This window comes from Thamnophis elegans, chromosome 3 (genome assembly GCF_009769535.1).
Source record: "Thamnophis elegans isolate rThaEle1 chromosome 3, rThaEle1.pri, whole genome shotgun sequence".
NCBI classification, from domain to species: Eukaryota; Metazoa; Chordata; class Lepidosauria; order Squamata; family Colubridae; genus Thamnophis; species Thamnophis elegans.
Genome location: NC_045543.1, coordinates 41292621 through 41314800, shown reverse-complemented (window position 1 = coordinate 41314800; position 22180 = coordinate 41292621). Strand labels below are relative to the sequence as shown.

At 40.9% G+C, this 22180-nt stretch overlaps 2 protein-coding genes across 11 annotated transcripts in view; one reads left to right on the top strand and one right to left on the bottom strand.

Annotated features, from left to right (window-relative positions):
* Positions 1-19815, top strand: part of PTPN6 (protein tyrosine phosphatase non-receptor type 6) — a 50874-nt gene extending 31059 nt beyond the window's left edge. For all 10 annotated transcript variants that reach the window (XM_032213335.1, XM_032213334.1, XM_032213329.1 and 7 more), the window contains 11 exons: positions 137-253; positions 1355-1468; positions 1932-2028; positions 3110-3189; positions 3286-3435; positions 3859-3990; positions 6588-6742; positions 14256-14323; positions 16216-16367; positions 17336-17433; positions 18933-19815. In XM_032213335.1, the coding sequence (XP_032069226.1) occupies positions 137-253; positions 1355-1468; positions 1932-2028; positions 3110-3189; positions 3286-3435; positions 3859-3990; positions 6588-6742; positions 14256-14323; positions 16216-16367; positions 17336-17433; positions 18933-19059 (1290 nt within the window). In that variant the 3' untranslated portion in view covers positions 19060-19815. The remainder of the gene's footprint in view (positions 1-136; positions 254-1354; positions 1469-1931; positions 2029-3109; positions 3190-3285; positions 3436-3858; positions 3991-6587; positions 6743-14255; positions 14324-16215; positions 16368-17335; positions 17434-18932) is intronic.
* LOC116505872 (actin, muscle-like) lies at positions 15418-15880 on the bottom strand. Its single transcript, XM_032213337.1, has one exon. It carries the CDS (start codon positions 15839-15841, stop codon positions 15470-15472), a length of 372 nt encoding a protein of 123 aa, XP_032069228.1. The 5' UTR covers positions 15842-15880; the 3' UTR covers positions 15418-15469.
* Positions 19816-22180: the final 2365 nt, after the last annotated feature.

Here is a 22180-nt window from a genome sequence, read left to right as displayed (position 1 = left end):
CCTTTGCCTGGATGGATGTCCTTTGAAGCTGCTGTACCAAGCCTTTCGTTTCCCTTTGGAATGCTTTGCAGATTAAAGCATCTACATATATGAGGGATTGGAATAATAATGTTTTTTGTTTTCTAATTTTTTCTAGAAAGGGCAGTACACAATTGGGGGTACAGCAAGATTCGTCAGTTTGGCTGACTTAGTGGAACATTTTAAGAAGACAGGAATTGAGGAGGCATCTGGATATTATGTGTATTTAAGACAGGTAAATAACTTATCAAACTCATCCCTGAATTGTTCAAAAGGTAAATTTCATTATGTTATCTAATACGGTTTATAGAAAGTGATATAGATATGTAAATTCAGACATTATCATGTATTCTGTGTGTGTGTATCTGTAATATATTATGTGTGTGTATCTATAAATGTAATATTACTAGCATCAACAATATTATTCTCAAACTAAAGGCAATCTGTTCATGATAATCACAAAGCCAATTGTGCTAATAAGGTGTGCTTATACAAGGTGAATTAATGAATTCTAAACCACTACTGAAATTTAGCATCAGATACGTCCATAAATCTTAACTTCATGTCCTTGATATTTTTCATTCATCAACTGCTTTTCTCAGACTCTAGTTTTGCTTTAATAATTAGTCTTAACATCCTGTACAGAGAAATAAGTTTGCACGAAAATAAGATAACTATGTGATTTCTTTGATTTTGGTTTTGCAAGTTCTATACAGTCAGTCATTGTGGCTTACAGTTTAGTAGGATTTATGAGCCTAGTCAGAGTAACTTATTCAATAAAACATGACTAAGACCATACTTAGAGTGACATGTAAGGTGTAAGCTTAAAATTTTTCCCAAGTATTTTGTTGTCAAAATTTGGAACAAAATTCATCTGGTGTCTTAGTCAGTATGTCCATCTCTAAAATGTCCATTTTCCCAAAGTCAGATTGGGAAAAATGTTTGATCCTTGCAACTCTCTTTATCTTCCTCTGGTATCCAATAATCCTTGCAATCTTATCACATTTAAAAAAAAGTTCGGGGGTGGCTACAACTGTGGATCATACTTAGTTTCTAAGAAAGTTACAGACCATCTACAGGCTTCAGAGATATTCTTGGAAATATAACTCATCGCAGAAGCTGATGCTTTGCCTATTACCTGCTAGTTTCTTAGCATTTATTTGTTTTATAAATTTAAGAAAAGATAAACAACATTGGGTTGGAGTAGGCATCTGATCAGTGACTAATGAAATTGATAAGGGAAATATCCATAGGCATCTTGGTGCTCTTACTCTCTGTCTCAACGTTTCCTTTTTCCTTCTCTTTTTTCATTTCATCCCCCCATTCCCTCTCCAAGCCTTTCAATGCCACTCGAGTGAATGCAGCTGACATTGAAAACAGAGTGGAAATGCTCAAAAGGAGGAGTCAAGCAGAAGAGGCAAACAAAGGTGGTTTCTGGGAGGAATTTGACGTGAGTAGAGTTTGTCTGCAGTGAACAATTCCTCATGTTTTAGCCTCAGGAGTCAATGCTGCAATCCAAAGATTCATACATTATTTCTGGAACCTCTAGAAGCTCCACTGACGATGGCTATTTGGGAGCTGTAATTCAGCAACATCTGAAAGCCAGAATTTCCTTACCCACAATACAGTTGTAGAAGAAATTAGGACTTAGACCAAAGATGTCTCAAGCAGAAATTCATTTCCTTATCATAGAAAGCATTACTCCCCAGACTTTCCTGATGTGAAGTGGCCTTGGCCAACAGGGACATAATCAATAGTCATATAGTAATTGTGAAATGCATCCATTAATTGAACAATTTAAATATTTTAAGATTTATTTTCTCCCATCTCTTTTTAAAATATGGATGTGCCTCTTTTCTTCAGCTATCAGCTACATCTGCATTACTAAAATATATCTTTATTTCTTCTTTCAGAGCCTGCAGAAACAAGAAACAAAGAACTTATATGATCGACACGAGGGTCAAAGACCAGAAAATAAGAGCAAGAACCGTTATAAGAATATCTTGCCCTGTGAGTTTGGTGTTCAACCTTGCTTAGCTTATGCATGTAATACAATCAAATAACTAAGATGTAAATACGCCTCCTTCTACAGTTGAAATATTACAAGTTTTTCAAAACAAACAACTCCATAAAAATTACAGTTAGCATGGAAGCAAAAGTCTGGTTAGCACTTTATTGCATGTTGCGCAACCTTTCATAGATATATTGCCTTATGGACTAACTTTTCTCCTGATGGATAGTCAAGTTAATTTTCTTCCAGCTTGAATGCCCAAACGTTTAAAGGAAAACCTTTTTAGTTTTAGCAGCTAGCAAAATTATTTCTTTATTTTTATAAAACTTGACGAGAATGAAAAAATGGTCCATATCAGAATAGAATAATATAAAACTGGCAAATAGCTTTAAATGATTAAAACAAGACTACATATTAAAATCAAAAACAAACAAGATATATGTGGGAAAGTAATGGAATGTGACTAAAACTAGAGAGGGAGGAGCAATAGCACAATTCAAACTCTTTGGGTTTCTTCCATGGGGTTGGTGAGTAATCTATTTCCAGGGGTGGGCTTCAAAAATTTTATCTGCCTGGTTGCTGGGTGGGAGTGGGGATGGCCTAATTGGCTTCCTGCACCACAGTGGGGGGGGGGGTGTCACCGTCCCCAGGCTCCGGAGGCTTTCCGTCAGCCTCTGGGTGGGCGAAAACTGCCTTCCCTGGGCTCCAGAGGCCCTCCAGAGGCTGGAAATGGGGCTGCTAAGGGCTCCCCCCATCAAATTCTCCCTCCTTTCCTGGATGGAGAAGAAAAGGCACATTACCTCTGGTCTTTTCTGCAGGATGTTAGAATCTCCTTGAAAATAAAGAAGTAGAGGAACTGAAAAACAAAGCCTTGCATTTCAACTAAGTAGTGTTATCAAGGTCAGAGTATTTCCAGTGCTATTTTGGAAATAAGAATTTCAGCGCTATGTTTTCTGCTGCTTCAGATGAGTCATAGGAAATAAAAGCTGTCCCCTGCCATTTATATGTAGAAAATTTACTAAAGTCCCTTTCACAAATGGTGTGATTCTTCAGTGACATGTTGCTTGTCTGATCTTCCAGTTGACCACTCCAGAGTTATTCTTCAAGACAGAGATGTGAATATTCCTGGGTCGGATTATATCAATGCCAACTACATCAAGGTGAGGATTAGTTTACCCTGTAACATCTGGAGAAAAGAAGGGATGGGAATTTATTTTTTGAGGTTTTTTTAATCTCATCTCTTTATTTCTTGACAGAATGAGCTGTTCGGTCCGGAGGAATGCAGTAAAACCTACATTGCCAGCCAAGGTTGCCTGGAGGCCACCATTAATGATTTCTGGCAGATGGTATGGCAAGAAAATTCACGCATTATTGTGATGACCACTCGGGAGGTGGAGAAAGGACGGGTAAGTAGACAGACAGACAAACAGATGATAGATAGATGATAGATAGACGATAGATAAATAGAAAGATGGATGGATATAGATAGATAGATAGATAGATAGATAGATAGATAGATAGATAGATAGATAGATAGATAGATTAGGTTACTAATCTCCAAAATATGAGCTCAACATTAACAATCTGTACCAATGAGAGAAACAAGACAGAAACAGGACAGAAATATGCTTCATCATAATTTTTTACTTAACATTGAATTGGACTTCCACTAAAATCACTTTGGCTATCCTAAAAACAGTTTTAAAGCTGCACTTAAGGAGAAACCTGTAAACTTGTTTAACTGTTCTTAACGAAGCTTTAAATTTAAATAAAGTTCAAATGGTGCTCTTTCAGTCCCTCTTCCTTATCTTTTTCTGGTTTCCTAATAGAATAAATGTGTTCCCTACTGGCCAGAAGTAGGAAGCAGCAAAGAGTACGGGCCATATATTGTGGAAAATATTGGAGATCGTGAGGCAATAGACTATAAACTCCGACAACTTCGGCTTTCACCAATCAATAATGTGAGTACCTGAAACCTTAGAATATTTCCCTCATGCATATAACTTTTGACTCCAAACTATGGTGGGAACTAACAAATGAAAAGGAGACAGAGGTATAATACTCCCCCCCCCCCAAGTTTTGTCTGTCCATCCTTTGAGCTAGTCTGAATAGGAATCCTTTTGATGATGACTTCACACAAAAGATCTTGGCTGAATGGACACCACTTGATCTCCTTCCAGCCATTGATTGAAAACCTTCATTCTCAATGATGTTTGGCATCATTCCTAGAGGTTTGTTGTTTCCTTTCCTCCCCCACCTGTTTGCAAGGACCGAATATACTGACAAATGTTTGCTAGGGTTTGGGTTATGGTGGATCCTAATGTAGACAGCAGCTCAGAAGACCAGAGACATAGCACAGGAAGCCATACTCATCTCCCTAATAGGTCATCTGGAAGAACTCTTAGCTATATCAACAGGGGGCTGAAAAGGCTTCATTTTGGGCAAAAGCAGCATCTCCTGGGAAGCCACCTTTTTCTCCTCAAACCCCAGTGACAGAATTAGTTTGTCTACAGTGTAAGATGGCATCCACTGCCATATCATATGCTGAAAGATGGATGTGAAAGTAATGCAGTCACTAGTGGGGTGTAGAAATAATACACTCGTGTCTCATCTCTCTCCCAACCTTAGTAACTTTTCAATAAAAAAAGAACACCACCAGAAAAGGAAAAAAGGACTCCTCTGCTCTGATGGAAGGCAACATTCCTTTTAGTCCAGTTGGACAATGCGGGTAGAACTCCAAACAGCAGCACGTGGGCCAAGGGTCCTGCTTTTCCTCATTGGAGAATTACATTAAAGAGGAGAGGGAAGAGAAGATTAGATTTGTAGATTTATTTATTTATAGGCCGCCCTTTTCCCTGAGGGGACTCAGGGCGGCTTACAATCAAAAAAGGAAGGGGAGTGTAGGACAATACAAAAAAAGAAATGTGCACAAAGTAAATTAGACAGTAAAACTCAACATTCACTCAGCATTCGGGAGGGGCAAAAATAAGATTATCCCCAGGCCTGACGGGCTAGCCAGTTCTTGAGGGCTGTGCGGAAGGCCTGGACGGTGGTGAGGGTACGAATCTCCACGGGGAGATTGTTCCATAGTGTCGGAGCCGCAACAGAGAAGGCTCTCCTCCGAGTAGTCGCCAGTCGGCACTGACTGGCGGATGGAATACGGAGGAGGCCAACTCTATGCGATCTGATGGGACGCAGGGAGGTAATTGGCAGAAGGCGGTCTCTCAAATAGCCAGATCCACTACCATGGAGCGCTTTATAGGTGGTGAGTAGGACCTTGAAGTGCACCCGGAGATCAACAGGTAGCCAGTGCAGCTCACGGAGGATCGGTGTTATGTGGGCGAACCGTGGTGCGCCCACGATCACTCGCGCGGCCGCATTCTGGACTAGCTGAAGTCTTCGGATGCTCTTCAAGGGCAGCCCCATGTAGAGCACATTACAGTATTCCAGCCTGGAGATCACAGAAACAGGCAATGCAAAGAAGTGGAGTTTTGCATTTATCACCTCACAAACTGGGAGAGACAATATAGTAGATGGATGGCAGTTCAGTCCTCCAGAACACATCCCCTCCAGCAGCCAACACCCAGAGAAGCAGGAAACCATCAGAAACAATACTCTAATGAAGGAGCCATTAAGAAGGAAACCTGCTGTATATACAGAACCAGCAAACTCCATTCTCCCTACCCCATGGATGATATTACCTACCCTGGTAATGAAATGTCTGCAATAAAACAATAGTTTCAGGGAGCATCAAAAACCCAACATTTCACACTTAATGAGCTGCGTGATATTTGTGATGAAAGTCCTATAACTGTTTTTAAAACTGTTTAAATATTTTCCTTGAAAATAAGGAATATCATTTCAGGAAAATAGAAAACTATCATTTTAAAAGGCAGGAAAAAAATGAAGCAAAATTGCTCTGTGCAAGCAAGTGAACAATACAAGGTACCGGGGGGGGGATATTACTTTTTTCCCTTGGTTCCACCTCCAGCTTAATGCAGGATCCATTTTTCAGTGTTACAAATCCCAGCTGGATGTTTAAGAGAAGGGGAAGAAATATTTATTCCTATTCCTGAACTTTCTTCATTCAGAACACTTTAAAACAACTTCATCAAGATTGCAAGTGCTGCCCTTTTGCAGGAATATTCTGCCAGATTTTGGGGGAAAGTTGATCTCAAGATACACTTTTTAATTTATTTGCTCTTTGGCACTTTCTTTGGCCCAAAGCTGTAACACAGAACCTGGTGCAACCTCTGAGGTACAGTATTAGATGAACCCATAGTTAATGGCAATGAATAAGCCATTATGAAGCCCAATGCATGGAGGCCAAATGTTCCAAGGTCTGGAACATCTGTTCCTGAATGGGACTTGAGCAGAGGAAGCCTTCTTTGTTGTCCTGAAGTTTCTGGCTGACTGACTGGCAGAAAAAGAAAAGTCATCTTCTACTGTCACTATCGGGAGCTTGGTGGGTGTGTTTTTTAGTTACTGCAAACAGGAACAGCCCAGAATAGAAGAAAAAACAGCAGACATGAGAATGTGTTTTGTATTCACATATTAGGGTGAGGCCGTGAGAGACATCTGGCATTACCAATACTTGAGCTGGCCAGACCACGGAGTGCCCAGTGAGCCTGGAGGGGTTCTTAATTTCCTTGATGAACTCAATCGGATGCAGGAAAGTGCCCCGGGAGCTGGACCCATCATAGTGCACTGCAGGTGAGCCATCTGCTGCCAATGAGGGCATATTGTGAAATATACCAGAAAGAAAACTCTGCGTGCTACTGGGAAATTTATTTATCTGGTATCTAGCAAAACAGACCATGTTTTAAAGTTTAGCTTCTTTTTAAAAGTTTTTAAAAAGAAGATAAGAATCAATACAAAGTAATAAAAGGAAAGAAAAAAGAAATCAAATAAAAAGCTAAAAGTGCGAGGGAAAAAGTAAAGAAAAAGAAAAAAGAAAGAAAAAAGATACAACGAAATGACTTCCAATTTTATAGCAGCTACAAGTATAATTATAAATTTACCTCTTTCTCTAAAGCTACAACATATCTCTCTTCTTTCTGTAGTCTATCTTGTCTAATTATCAAAATCATAAATGACACAATAACAGAATTGCAAGGGACCTTGGAGGCCTTCTAGCCCAACCCCCTTCTCAAGAGGAGACCCTATACCTGTGATGGTGGATCTATGGCACAGGTAGCACACAGAGCCTTCTCTGCAGGCACGAGAGCCATTGCCCCAGCTCAGCTCCATCCTGCATGCATGCACGCCTCCCTACCGCCACATGTGCATTGCATTATGGGTGTAGGTGCATGCACATGCTCTGTCATGCGCACGAATGCTTTCAGCACATGATGACAAAAAGATTAGCCATTACACTGCCCAATACCATTTCAGACAAATGGCTGTTCTTAAAAACCTCTAATGATGGAATACCCACAACTTCTGGATGCAAGCTGTTCCACTGAGTAACTGTTCTCAATGTCAGGAAATTTATCCTTAGTTCTAGGTTAGATCTCTATTTGATAAGCTTCCATCCATTGCTTCTTATCTTGCCCCCAGGTGCTTTGTAGAATAGTTGACCCCCCCTCCTCTCTGTGACAGCCCCTCAAATATTGGAACACTGCTATCATGTCACCCCTAGTCTTTCTCTTCATTAGACTATACATACCCGGTTCCTGCAACCGTTCATCATATGTTTTAGCCTCCAATTCCCTAATCATCTTTGTTGCTCTTCTCTGCACTCTTTCTAGAGTCTCCACATCTTTTCTACATCATGGCGACCAAAACTGAATGCAGTATTCCAAATCATGTGATCTTCACATGATCTTGGTTCTATCCCCGTGGTGGGTTTCAAACTTTTTTGTTACCGGTTTGGTGGGCGTGGCTAGGTGGGGGATCATGTGACTGAGTGGGCATGGCCAACTTGACATCACTCATGTCCATGCACGTTCAGTCACATGACCCCCCCAAACCCCACCCACAGAAAAAGGTAGGATTTTAAAAAATTTCTACCTATCTACCTATCTACCGTCCTGCCCTCCCTTCACCCCATTCCCCTCCTTTAGCAGCCCTGGCCCTAGCCCTGCTTCCTCCCCCCTCCACCGCCTCTTTGTTTGGGCTGCTTACCTTCCTCCCATCATGGCTGGTCCAGATTCTGGAAGGCAAGCCGACCTCCGCTAGTTTTTGGTGGCGCCCAGCCAGCCGCCGCTGCTGTGAAGCTGCTGGCAAAGAAGTCTCCCAGCTCAGACTTGCAAGGCAATGGAATGCGTGTGCATGAAGAACAGGGTGGTAACAGCAGCGGCTTTTTGGGCGACCTCCGGTACTTTTCGGTGGCCTGCAGCCAGCCGCCACAGTCACAAAATGGCTCTCAAAGAGGCTTATTTGCCAGCTGCTTCCCAGCAGTTACGGCTGGCTGGGGGCTGCCAAAAACTACCGGAGGTCAGCTTGCCTTCTGGAGTCCTGACCAGCCCCCGCAGCAGGAAGGTAAGCAGTGGGAAGGGGGAAGTAGGGCCAGGGCCACTAAAGGAGGGGAAATGGGGCAACATGTGTGATTGGCGAAGGGAGAATGGGTGGTAAGAGAGTGGCAGCTCCAGGGCATGGCCAGAGCTGGGGAATGGTGAATTCCCCAACCCAACTGAGGCGGGTGGCGGCTCAGGCGCAAGGCTAGAACCGGGGAATAGCACATTCCCCAACCCGGCTGAGGCAGGTGGGGCCTCAGGGAATGGCACGTCCCTAGGGTCCCAGTCCCCAACCCAAGGCAAAGGGTGAGCGGGCGGCATGCTTACTTACTTTTGGTGAGCTGGACAATGGACAAGGCACAGAAATGACTGGCGAGGCATGTAGCTCAGCCACATGGCGAAGTGAAGGTAACATATATAGGACTGGGATGGGTGGGGCGAGTGTTGAGCAAGCATTGAGGGGTGGGCAGGGTGAGCAAGTGAGTGTCGAATGGGTGGGTGGGTGAGCAAATGTCAAGTGGGCAGGCGGGGCGAGTGAGCGATGACTGGGAAACCGGTTCAGGCACATGGCCAGCCAGCAATCACTACCAATTCCATTGCCCATGCCAAATTTCTGTTACCAGTTCGCACAGACTGGTGTGAACTGGCTGAATATCACCTCTATTCTGTCTCTGTTGATGCAGCCTAGGACTCTGTTGTCTTTCATATCTTTTTCTGTTTTCCATAAAAAGTCTATAAGAAGTTTCCATCAGTAAATATAGATATTGTTTTTTCTCTAATCAAAGAAATCCATTGGGCCTCTCAGTGAGTTCCATCATCTTCAGCAACCATTCTTTCATTGTAAGTTTTGCCAAATAACAAAAACAAATTCCTATACATTTTTTCCAACCGTTTGTTCATCAGACACAAAAGAAAGCCCTCCAGTATGATTTGTATCTTAATCTTTGAAATCACCTAAATCAGCATGTTTATTTGAATCCTATATTTTCTAACTTTTTTACATGTCCATCATGACAAAATGTCCTTTTTTCTTGTTTGTATTTCCAACATGTATTTGAAGTGCTTTTATATATTCAAGACAATTTCTCTGGTGTCATATCCCTATGGTACATCATCTTATCAAAATCCTCTTTAAGATTATAACATAGTTAAATTTCTGTCCTTTAAACCACGTATTCTCCGATTCCATCTTAGGCCACTATGATCTATTCTTTTACTTGTTCTTCTGTTTTAAATATTAATAAATGTTTATACATTTTAGTAATTATAAGTTCATCATTTGCATATGATTTTATTTCATACTCCGTCAACTCTTTGGTTTAGATTAGTTTTTTCTAATAACTGTAAATAAAACCATTGGAAGCTATGTCCCTCTGCCACCCATTTATTTTGTATACTGCTTGACAAATTTCTAGGATCTTATAATAAGTTAATCATTTATATTTGCCTATTAATTTTCATCTATAAAATGCTTCTTGTGGGGAGAACCACAAAGTTTTTTGGAAGTCACAACCTGGATTTGTGCCTATTCAATATTCTCATTAACGCATATTTAACAAATGATTTTTAAAATCTACAACTTTGACAAATACTTATGCCACCCATATCTCATGCTCCAGAAGCCTTCTATTTTTTAGCTCACTGACTCTTTCATCCAAACTGAAGTGCAAAATGAAATTTCAATTCAACTACAGCCATCTTCTTTCCGTTGCATCCTGAAACATTTTATATTTAATTTGTGGTTCCATACTACACAATTTTAGATGTATCTTTTTGCCGCTGTTTTAATGGTGCATCATTTAAATTGTCAAAACACATATTGTCTGAAAAAAACACGATTCTAGGTAGAACATTCATTTTTATTACATCACAATCTCTCCAGTAATGACAAAGGTAGAGACCTGCCGAGAGAATTGCCAAAAGTTGGACTCGACTTACAATAGAATAGAATAGAATAGAATAGAATTCTTTATTGGCCAAGTGTGATTGGACACACAAGGAATTTGTCTTTGCTGCATATGCTCTCAGTGTACATAAAGTAAAAATACATTCATCAAGAATAAAAAGATACAACACTTAGTGATAGTCAAGATTACTAATAAGCTATCAAATCATACTAGGAAACAATAAAAACAATATAAATTGAAAGATACAAGCAACATGGTTATAGTCATAAGTGGGGAGAGATAGATACTAGGAAGGAAGAGAAGAAAATAATAGTAATACATTCTTGGTAAGAATTCAGTGTTGTGGGAATTAATTGTTAAGTAGAGTGATGGCATTCAGGAAAAAACTGTCCTTGTGTCTAGTTGTTCTGGTGTGCAGTGCCCTATAATGTCGTTTTGAGGATAGAAGTTGATAATGGATAACATCATCTTCATCCTCCTCCTCAACATATCTTTTAAAACTAATACTATGCTTAACATATTTATTTTAAGTCAATTATGTCACTGATTTTTCTTCATAAATTCTTCATGTTTTTTGTTAACATCTTCATCTTCTGTTTGTTGATCTTAAAACTGGCTAATGCACCAAATTCTTTTAGTTTTCCCATTAATCTTTAAATTCCATTAAAGGATTTGCCAAAACCAACATCAAATCATCTTCAAAACCCTTAACTTTTCAGTCTCTTTTTAATTAAGACTCTTTATTCCCACAATTCTCTTACCTTGTTTTATATTTGGCTCAGGAATTCTAGAACTTGAAGTCTGCAAGTCATAAAAGGGCCATCATTCCCCTCCCCTGCTTTAAGTATTTGTTTATATTTTTTATCCAGAGAGATTTCATTTGCTTTATACAAGTTAGAAAAATATTGATGAAATGTTTTTTGCTTGGCCACTCTGTCCTTTAGCACAGTATTTCCCTTTTGTAGTTTCAGTGCTATTCCATCTCTTTTTCTTTTAGTAATTTATATGCCAACCATTTCCCTGATTTTTTTGTGAGCTCAAAAAAAAATTGTTTTTCATTTTTGTTCCCATTTCTCTTGCTATTAGCATATATAACTGTAATTGTAAAAGCCTGATTTGTTAGGAATTTTTTTTCTCTAAATTTATTTAATTTTCTTTTTATCTCATCCAAAAGAGCTTGCGTTTTCTTTTGCCTCTTCTTTTTGAATTCATTATTATGTTGTAAGAAATGTCCTCTGATAAAAGTTTTACTTCCAGTGAAGGTACTTAAATCAGTATCTTTGTTAAATCATTTTCACAAAATTCTTTAATTTCTCTTTACAGTCCTCTACTATTTTTTCTCCTGAAAAATGTCTGTCCCAAATGTAAATTAGTCTCCATCTAAAAGAATTGGATTTCCTTTTAAAAACCAAACACACAGGTTAGGTTTATGATCTGAAAGTCTGCTAATATGTCTACTTTAGAAACCTTATTAGCCAAATTCTTTGAAATCCATATCATATCTATTCTTGAAAAGGACCCATCTTTCAGAAAAGTAGGTGAATTCTCTTGAATTGCTATGTCTTTTTTGTTTCCATATGTCCACAAGCTAGAATGTTAGAGTAGAATAGAGCTGGAAGGGACCTTGGAAATCTTCTAGTTCAGTTCCTTGCTCAAGTAGGAGACCCTAACCATTTCAGACAAGTGACTGTCCAGACTCTTCTTACAAACCTCGAGCAATTAAGAACCCACAATTTCTGAAGGCAAGCTGTTCCACTGGTTAATTGTCCTCACTATTAGGAAGTTTCTCCTTAATTCCAGGTTGCTTTTCTCCTTGATTAGTTTCCATCCATTGTTTCTTTTCCTGCCTCTCGTGCGTTGGAAAATAAGTTGACCCCCTCCTCTTTGTGGCAGCCACTCAAATACTGGAATACTGCTATCATGTCACCCCTAGTCCTCCTTTTCTCTAGACTAGCCAACTCCAAATCCAGCAACTGTTCTTCATATGTTTTAGTCTTCTGGCCTTTAATCATCTTAGTTGATCTTCTCTACATGTTTTCCAAAGTCTCAACATCTTTTTGGTAGTATGGTAGTATGGTGACCAAAACTGGATGCAATATTCCAGGTGTCTTACTAAGGTTTTATAAAGTGATACTAATACGTCCCATGTTTTTGATTCTATGCCTCTGTTTATACAACCAAGGATTGTATTAGCTGTTTTGGCTGTTGCCGCACACTGCTGGCTCATATTTAAATGATCATCCACTAGGACGCCAAGGTCCCTCTCACAGTTACTGTTTTGAGTCAGGTTTCACCTAATCTCTAGTTATACCTTTGTTTTTTCCTGCCTAAATGTAAAACTTGGCTTTTTTCTACATGAAAATTCATTTTGTCAGATAGGGCCCATTGTTCCTTTTGGATCCTGAGCTTGTTTTCTGGGGTGTTGGCTATTCTTGCCAGCTTAGTGTCATCTGCAAATTTGATGAGTTCCCCTTCTAAACCCTCATCTGAGTCATTTATGAAGAAATTAAAGAGTACTGGGCCTAAGACAGAACTTGTGGTACCACACTGCTTACTTTCCTCAGTGTAGATGTAGTACCATTAAGAACTACTCGCTGAGTACAGTTTGTCAGCCAGTTACAAATCCATCTGGTGGTGATGCTGTTTATTCAATATATTTTTCTAGCTTACTAAGGAGTAGGTTGTGGTTTACTTTGTCGAATGCCTTACTGAAATCTTGGAATACTATGTCCATAGCATTTTGCTGGTCTATTACTTTAGCCTAAATTATCCATCAAATCAGATAAAACTTTTAGCAATTTGTCTTGAGTTTCCAAGCTCCCTTTCTTGAAGAAGGTAGGTGAGAAGATGGCTGCACTGCAGCTTCAGAGGTCCCAGAAGAAACCAATTATTTAGACCTTTTCTGGTCAAGATTCAGGCCAGGACATAGTAGGGTAACATCATTGTTTTCCCTTGTTCATACCTCTGGAAGAAAGAAATTGAAATGGCCCCTACCCTGCTCTTGAACCTGAAGCCCTGGCTCTGCCCCAGGCTTTGAACTACGGTGCGTGAAGGATTTCTTTGGATTGATGCAAGATTGATTGTGGGCTGTTTCTCCCAGGAGAACCACAGATCTCTCCTTGATCCATTTTTTTAATATACTGCCTTATTGTTGTTTGTCACCCAGAATTTTCAAAATTGGGCAACCTAATTAGTGTGATTAATAAATAAATACTTCTGAGGTTTTATTTGAAATGCTGCAGGAGTGTCTTGTCAGGTGACAAATCTAGGTATAATCCACCATGACTATTCTGTCCTCTCCACTCCTGTTAATACCATTGGCTCCAAGGCTGTGACTTCTGTGCCCACTGGTTCATTAGCTTGGTGAATACGAGGGCCACTACTTTCTCTGTGGTAACCAGAGGTGGTATTCAGCCAGTTCTCTTCGGTTCGGGTGAACTGGTAGCAGCAGCTGTGGGAGGCTCTGCCCACCCATCCTGACGTAATGTGTGAGCATTGCGCATGCGCAGAAGCGGGGGCGTGTGAGCACTCACATTTGCAAACCATTGGAAAGGTAAGTGAATCCCACTGCTGTGGTAACCCTCTAGATTTGTTAGATTTTGGTGCAGATCTCTAGGAAAATATAAGACATTGTTTAAATGGTCTGTTCCTGAGTTACTTCCATTTGCGTATTCTATTCTCAAGAATGTCATTGTTGGCTCAGTTCTTGTTAGTGATTTTAATATTTTACATAGATTTGGGCCAACCCCCAGTTCTGTTTGTAGAACAGTCATAATGTGACATAAACAAATTGAAATGTGCCTATTTTGTGCTTGAATGCACTCCGATGGCCATAATCCACATTTCTTCCTCTTTCCACAGTGCTGGGATTGGTCGCACTGGGACCATCATTGTCATTGATATGACTGTGGATATGATTTCCACCAAAGGTGAGACCAGTTTGGGTATCTGACCTTGCATTGGCTGAAGCTTCCATTCTTGCTTCCCACTAATTACCTTTGAGATACTATATAAAAAGGGGAGGAAACACCATACAGGGTAGCCAAGGATCACTTAAGTCTGTCTGTCTGTCTGTCTGTCTGTCTGTCTCTCTCTCTCTCTCTCTCTCTCTCTCTTCTCTCTCTTCTTTGTCTGCTCTCTCTCTTTTCTCCCTCCCCTCTCTCCTCTCTCTTCTCTTTCCTTTCTCTCTCCTCTCTCTTTTCTCTCTTCTTTCTTCTCTCTCTCTTCTTTTTCTCTTCTCTCTCTCACTCTCACTGGGAGATATAGCGGGAAAAAGGTTGGCAGAGCACATTAGGGTGAAGTAGAGAAAGACCCTTAATTAGCCATGACAGGGAAGTTGCTACATCTACCTTTCTGGTGATCATCATTTCTAGGCATTTATAGAGCCAAGCACTGCATGTGAAGAGATCAATTGAAACTTAAATCCTGATCAAGTAAATATTTAATATATCAAGGTTTAAATTCTACAGACTTTAAGGAGGCTACTATAGATATCTTTAATCCTGTTTACATCTGGTAATGAACATAAACAGGTCATTTTTGCAAGTATAACAGTGGGATTTAAAATTGCTTAAATGTTGCTGGATTGTTGTTATGACTTAATTAGTAATTAAATCTTTTATTAAGTAAATTCACCCTTTCATATTTAGTCGTTCACAAATTACCTTAAATGCTGCAGAAAAACAGCCTAGAAATTCTGCACACGTGTACTTCATCTGAAGAAACAACTTTAGTGCTTCTGTGTAAATATTTTACTTATTTATTAGATTTTTATTCCACCTTTATTACTTCATAAGCAGTGGTGGGTTTCAATTTATTTTACTACCGGTTCACTTGTGAGTGCGCACGCTTCTGCGCAGAAGCGAATGGGCGGGTGGGCGGAACCTCCCACTGCCACCAGTACCGGTTCACCCGGTCCGAGGTGAACTGGCAGAAACCCACCTCTGTTTATAAGTAACTCAAGGTGGTGAGCATAGCTAATACTTCCTCCTATTTTCTCCACAACAACTTTGTGAAGCAGGAGTGTGAGTGACTGGCCCCAAATCATCCGGCCGGTTTTCATGTCTAAGGTGGTGCTAGAAAGAGGCCAGAATGGATCCTCCGATCCAGATGGAGTATTTACGCTCAGGTGGGGCAATGATCTTGATTTTCATTGTGCTGGGTGCCAGCGCCGTGATTTCCTTCTGCATCCGGTCGGCGATGCCAGGGTACATGGTGGTGCCACCAGAGAGGACGGTGTTGGCATACAAATCCTTACGGATATCAACATTACACTTCATGATGGAGTTGAAGGTGGTTTCATGGATGCCGTAGGATTCCATGCCCAAGAAAGATGGCTGGAAGAGCGCTTCTGGGCACCTGAACCGCTCGTTGCTGATGGTGATGACCTGCCCATCGGGCAGCTCGTAGCTCTTCTCCAGGGAGGAGCTGGACACGGCGGTGGCCATCTCCTGCTCAAAGTCCAGAGCCTAGGTGGCACAGTGGTTAGAGTGCAGTACTGCAGGCCACTTCAGCTGACTGATATCTGCAGTTCAGCAGTTCAAATCTCACCGGCTCAAGGTTGACTCAGCCTTCCATCCTTCCGAGGTGGGTGAAATGAGGACCCAGACTGTGGGGGCAATATGCTGACTCTGTAAACTGCTTAGAGAGGGCTGAAAGCCCTATGAAGCGATATATAAGTCTAACTGCTATTGCTATTGCTATTGCTATAGAAGTCCCAGTCTTCTGGTTTGTAGGCCAGTATCTTAACCACTACATCAAATGAGTTCTACATGTTTTAACCTATTTTCCTATTCATCCTTTCTTTCTCATTGTCTCCCAGGACTGGACTGTGACATAGATATTCCAAAGGCCATTCAAATGGTCCGGTCGCAGCGCTCAGGAATGGTGCAGACTGAAGCTCAGTACAAGTTCATCTATATGGCCATTTGCCAATTTATAGAGGTCACCAAAAAGAAGCGGGACATATTGCAGGTAGTGGATTGAAGGAGGCATGCAAATGCCATTCTCTTACTTTGGGTGGTGATTGTATTTTCCTCTAGAGAAGCAGATGGCACCAGTGGTGGGATTCAATTTTTTTTACTACCGGTTCTGTGGGCGTGGCTTGGTGGGCACGGCAGGGGAAGGATACTGCAAAATCCCCATTCCCTCCCCACTCCACTAACCTGCTTTCCAGCTCCATTCTCTTCTGCAGGGCAACAAAAGAAGACTCAGCCTATCAGCTGGGAGGCAGTGAATAGATTAATTGGGTGCCCCAGCCTTACAGGCTAGGCCTCCCTGAAGCCCCCTGGGAACAAAAATGGGCTGTGGGGGGATGCACTGTACCCAATGCATTCCATTTTGGGACTAGCAGGCCTCCCTGCATTTACCTGGGGCCAAAACGGGGCATGTGGAAACTCCTGGAAGGGGCGGGGCAGGTGGGGCCATGGCCAGTCAGAGGTGATATTTGCCTGTTCTTCGAACTACTCAAAATTTCTGCTACCGGTTCACCAGAAACAATCGGACCTGGCTGAATACCACCTCTGGATGGCACCCACCAAGACAGTTAGCTCCCTAGCAAAGGGACAATAGCTATGGCACATTCATCTTCTAGCAGCCATCTTAGAGACACTTGTTAGAGAACCAACCTGGTTTATCCTCATTGGCTGAGCCCTTGTCATCTTCACTGGCTCTGCAGTAATTAGTGGATCAAGAGACTTGCCAGTCTGGGTTACAGCAGAGATTTCAAGTTCTTTCACAAACTGGAAAATGGAAGAAGAATGGATGGTGGGAGAGCGCGTGTTTGTTTTGGCTGTGCTTGACTTCTGCTTCCTTCTGTTCACATTGGCAGTTTCAGCTCCTTGCCTTCCATACAGTAAGAGAGTGTTCAGTGAACAATGAATATCCAATCCCCCCCCCCCCCGTCTCTAGCTTTACTTTTATCCCTTTTCTCCCTGCTGCAGTCTCCGAAAGGAAGACTAAATGAATCAGAATATGGGAATATCACCTACCCACTTGCCCAGAAGATCTCACACCCAAAGATTTCTAGAAAATCATCCAGGTAAGACATTTGTTCAAAGCAAGCAATACTATTTATGAAGATAATCCAATGTTCTGAAAGTGGTAGACATTAGATAATTGACATTATTCTTTCCTGCAGCAAACTCTGAACTATATGCAAGTTTCATGTCAATGTTGAATTTAAACTGGATAGAAGAAACTAAGAATAATGGATATTTTCCTGGTCTCTATCACTGACAAACGTTACAACATCTTAAACTTGCTGTGTTCCACTCTTCAAAACATTCTCTCTTTTTGGGGGTACTATGATTGAAAACAAATATCTATATGAATCAAAACTTGGGAAAATGTCCTATGAGATAAACTGAAAGATTTAGCCTAGAGGGGGGGGGGAAATGAAAGGGAGTCATGATGGCAGTCTACAAATACTTCTCACAGACAATAGAGATTACGTGTCTCTTGTTGCTCTAAAATTTAGAATTAAAGCCAATTGATGAAATAGCAATAGCAATAGCAGTTAGACTTATATACCACTTCATAGGGCTTTCAGCCTTCTCTAAGCGGTTTATAGAGTCAGCATATCGCCCCCAACAATCCGGGTCCTCATTTTACCCACCTCGGAAGGATGGAAGGCTGAGTCAACCCTGAGCCGGTGAGATTTGAACCGCTGAACTGCAGATAACAGTCAGCTGAAGTGGCCTGCAGTACTGCACCCTAACCACTGCGCCACCTCGGCAGGAGGTTGCAGGAAAATCACTTTCAGCTAATTGTTAACAGAATCTCTAAGACTATGAAGTATTGAACAGGTCGTCTTTGAAACGTCTTCTTTGCTGATGTTATTTTAACAGCAACTTGGCAATCTGATGAATTGAAAGAATTCTGAAATTTGATCCTGTGTATATGTGAAAGCGAATGATTGATGTTCAAAATCCATTTCAATAATATGATTTTGTGCCATATACGTGCTGCATTGAAAAGTTATTTTTAAAAATGCTACGGAACCTGCTCTGTGTATGAGGAAGCCAACACATTTTAAAATAGCAGAAAGCACCTCATTTTGACTAATTGGTATGGCTATCTACTGAACGGGCACAAAACTGGATTTAAATAAGCTGTCATGTGTTCTCAGAATTTGAATAGCTCAAATATAATTTGAGACCACATTCTCTGGATCTATAGACTCTCATTTATTCCTTTCCAGCCCGTCTCAACCCACTCTCCTTAGTGAATAACTTCCTTATTTTTTCATTTAAATCAAATCATATTTGGTCTATTTATGCAAACTGAGTAAATGTGAGTTGCCAAACAACAGCAACAATAACACTCCCTCCAAACCAAACTGGTTTGAAAGCTAATATTTAATTGTTGCTTTCTTATGGGTCATCTGATAATCAAAAAGCAACGATGTTTTCCCTTAAAGAAAGAAAGAGTGGAATATGAAAAGTTGCATGAGGCTCATGCATATAACAAGCCCATCAATGATTCAACATTTTCTATGAACCTTGTTTGTCTTCTTTTGCTCTTTTTCTCCTTTTACAGGCAAAAGGAGGAACCAACCCTCTATGAGAATTTAGACAACATGAAAGGGAAAAAGGAAGAGAAGGGTCATAAACCATGGCCTTCTGGGAAAGAAAAGAAACCTAAAGGCTCTTTGAAGAAAAAATAACCATCATTGGCTCCATTCGCAGTGATCATTTGTCCTTGCTAATAACAATTTTGTCTAGAGGTTTACAGAATTGTAGATGGCTGTCCAAACACATTTTGGTCATTGCATGGAATTTCATTTCTCCTTTCATCACTTTATTCTCTCTTGTCCTTTGGTCCCTTACATATATTATTTTAAATTATCGTAAGCCTCTTAGATGTTTATTTCATTTGCATGTAGAATCTTGCACCCACTGTGATTGTGCAGGCTGTGGTTCTCAGCCACCAATTTATTGCCTTGATTCCTTCATTACCTCCTAAACTTCCCCATCTTTCAGCACAACTACGAGCTAGATTTCTACTGTTTTTGAGTCTGTGCAAAGTATCTCATTCCACCTGCTTGTGTTCCCTAGACCTTTCCTAAGAGGGCCTAGCCCTTCCCATTTTTTTAGAATGTACCCCTTACTAGGTGGTACGAAGCTTAGTATGGATCTGGATCTGGCAAACCATGTACTTTCGCTTTGGGCCATTCCACTTATTGGACCCAGAAGCTGAATACAGTGCTTTTCAATAAGCATTGCTTCTATAGCTTAAGCTTTCTAATCTAGTTTCTTCCTAGTGTTTGTTTGAAACTTCATCAGATCAAAGCTGACCATGTTCCATTTACAACTGGGAACCACAAGCTATCTGTTTATTCACCAACCATTTGGCAATTGCACTCTGTAAATAATAGATTGGGTTGCTTTACTCTGTAAATAAACCAGATATTTGTTTGGTATGTGCCTCCTCTCACTTGCTCAATATATCTAATATATTAATATATTTTAATATAGCATAGATTTTAATGCAGTCAGGGCCAGGAGGCCCTTTGCTCAACTGTATAATTATGCTAGTTACGCCCTTTCCTGGATCAAAAATTCCCTACTCATGGTCATTCATTTCCTAGTCACCTCCTGTCTTGACTATTGCAACTCGTTCTGCTACATGGGACTATCCTTGGAAAGCATCTGGAGGCTCCAGTTGGTTCAATATGCAGCAGCCTACATGGTTTTGTGCAGACCTCAATGTGCACATGTATTCCCTCTCCTGCGGGAGCTGCATTGCTTGCCAGTTTGCTTCTCACCTTTAAAGTCCTTCCTGGCTTGGGACCAGGTTATCAGAGGGACTGTCTCTTGCCAGTCATATCCACCCAGCCCACTAGAGCAGGGAGGCAAGGAATGTTGCGGGTTGTGTCCCCTAAGGAGGTAGGACCCAAAAGAAGGACATACTCCATGGTGGATCCCTCTTTTTAAATATCGTCCCTTCAGAAATTAACCTCCCCCCCCCCCATTTTGACACTCTTTTGTAAGGCTCTTGATAAAAGAAATGTCCTTCTGGGTTCGGCTCCAAGTAGGGAAAAAGACACTGGAGACATGGAGGCTGCTTGGAAAGATGGTTTATTGTTGGACAGGGCCACATGGCTTGAGCCCTGAACAGAAAAGGTGATCACATGCTTCAATGTTGGTGGAGAAGGAGAGAAGGGCTGAGGGAGGGGCTTGCTAGGCTTTTTATAACCTGTTTAGTCCACCTCTCCGTTTCCTGTTCCTGTGTAAGAAATGTATTCTGATTGGTTGTCAGACTCCCATGGGGCCATGCAGGGGCTACTCTCTAGGCTGTGTTTTGAATCCAGGTATGGATGAGTTCTCAGATGCCATGTGGTCAGTTGAGTAAAGTTCGAATATCCATTCCCCCTGCAGCTGCAGTGGAGAAGTCTTTATTATGTAAAAGTGGACTAGCTTGGCCCTCTCAAAGGCCGATTAACAGTGGGGATGGGCAGGAAGCTACAGGCAACTATTTTGTCTTTTAAAACATGTTTCTTTCTTTTTATATCCAGAGAAATATTCTGCCTTTTCAATATTTCCTAGGATATTTCATTTTTCTGGGAGAGGGCTGGATGATAACTTCCCACACTCTGAAGATTTGGTTTTGCCAGTGGGCCTGGGGAACCCAGAGTGGGATGGAGCCCATCAACTGGTTTATTTGAGAGTGGATGAATGGGTGGTTATTGTTTTTATTTTTTATTTTTTTCTATATTGTATTTTTATTGTTTGTAAACTGCCTCACTGTGAGCAAGTAGATGGCTATGCACATTTTCTAAATAAATACTAACTAGTATCTTAAACTGATTCCATGATGGCTCTTGGATAAGTATGTGAGTTAGGGAGGGATCCATATGAGCTCATAGACAAGTAACAAATCTGTCATTGGCTAAATACAAACATTTGTGCCTTCCACTTTCTACCACTAGCTGGATTTTTAAGGTTGTTCCTCCTCCCGCCCCCCTCCAGATACAGTTGCAAGAAAAAGTATGTGAACCCCTTGGGATTAGGTGGAGTTTTGCATGACTTGGTCATAAAATGTGGTGTGAAGTTCATCTAAGTCACAACAATAGAAAAACACAGTCTGCTGAAAATAAAAGTAAACAAACATTAGATGTTGCCATGGTTTAATTGTATATAACATGTAAACATTCACAGTGCAGGGAGGAAAAAGTATGTGAGCCCCTAGCCTAATGACATCTCCAAGAGCTAATTAGAGCCAGGAGTGAGCCAACCTTGACTCCAATAAGTGTGATGATATTGGATGTGTTGCTGACAATTGTTCTGCCATTTAAATAACACATCTGTTGTGGGTTTACTGGTTTTAAGAAGCACTGTCTAATGTGAACCATGCCTCGCAGAAAAGAGCTCTCAGAAGATCTACGATCAAGAATTGTTGACTTGCATGAAGCTGGAAAGGGTTACAAAAGTATCTCCAAAAGCCTTGATGTTCATGTGTCCACAGTAAGACAGACTGTCTACAAATGGAGAAAGTTTAGCACTGTTGCTACTCTCCCTAGGTGTGGTCGTCCTGTAAAAATGACTGCAAGAGCACAGCGCAGAATGCTTCATGAGGTAAAGAAGAATCCTAGAGTGTCAGCTAAAGACCTACAGAAATCTCTGGCACATGCTAACATTTTTGTTGACACATCTACAATAAGGAAAACATTAAACAAGAATGGAGTACATGGGAGGACACCACGGAGGAAGCCATTGTTGTCCAAAAAAAATATTGCAGCACGTTTGAAGTTTGCAAAAGAGCACCTGGATGTTCCACAGCACTAT

What these genes read in the sequence shown, in the direction of transcription:
- LOC116505872 (XM_032213337.1), bottom strand. Translation starts at nt 15,841, where the DNA reads ATGGCCACCGCCGTGTCCAGCTCCTCCCTGGAGAAGAGCTACGAGCTG.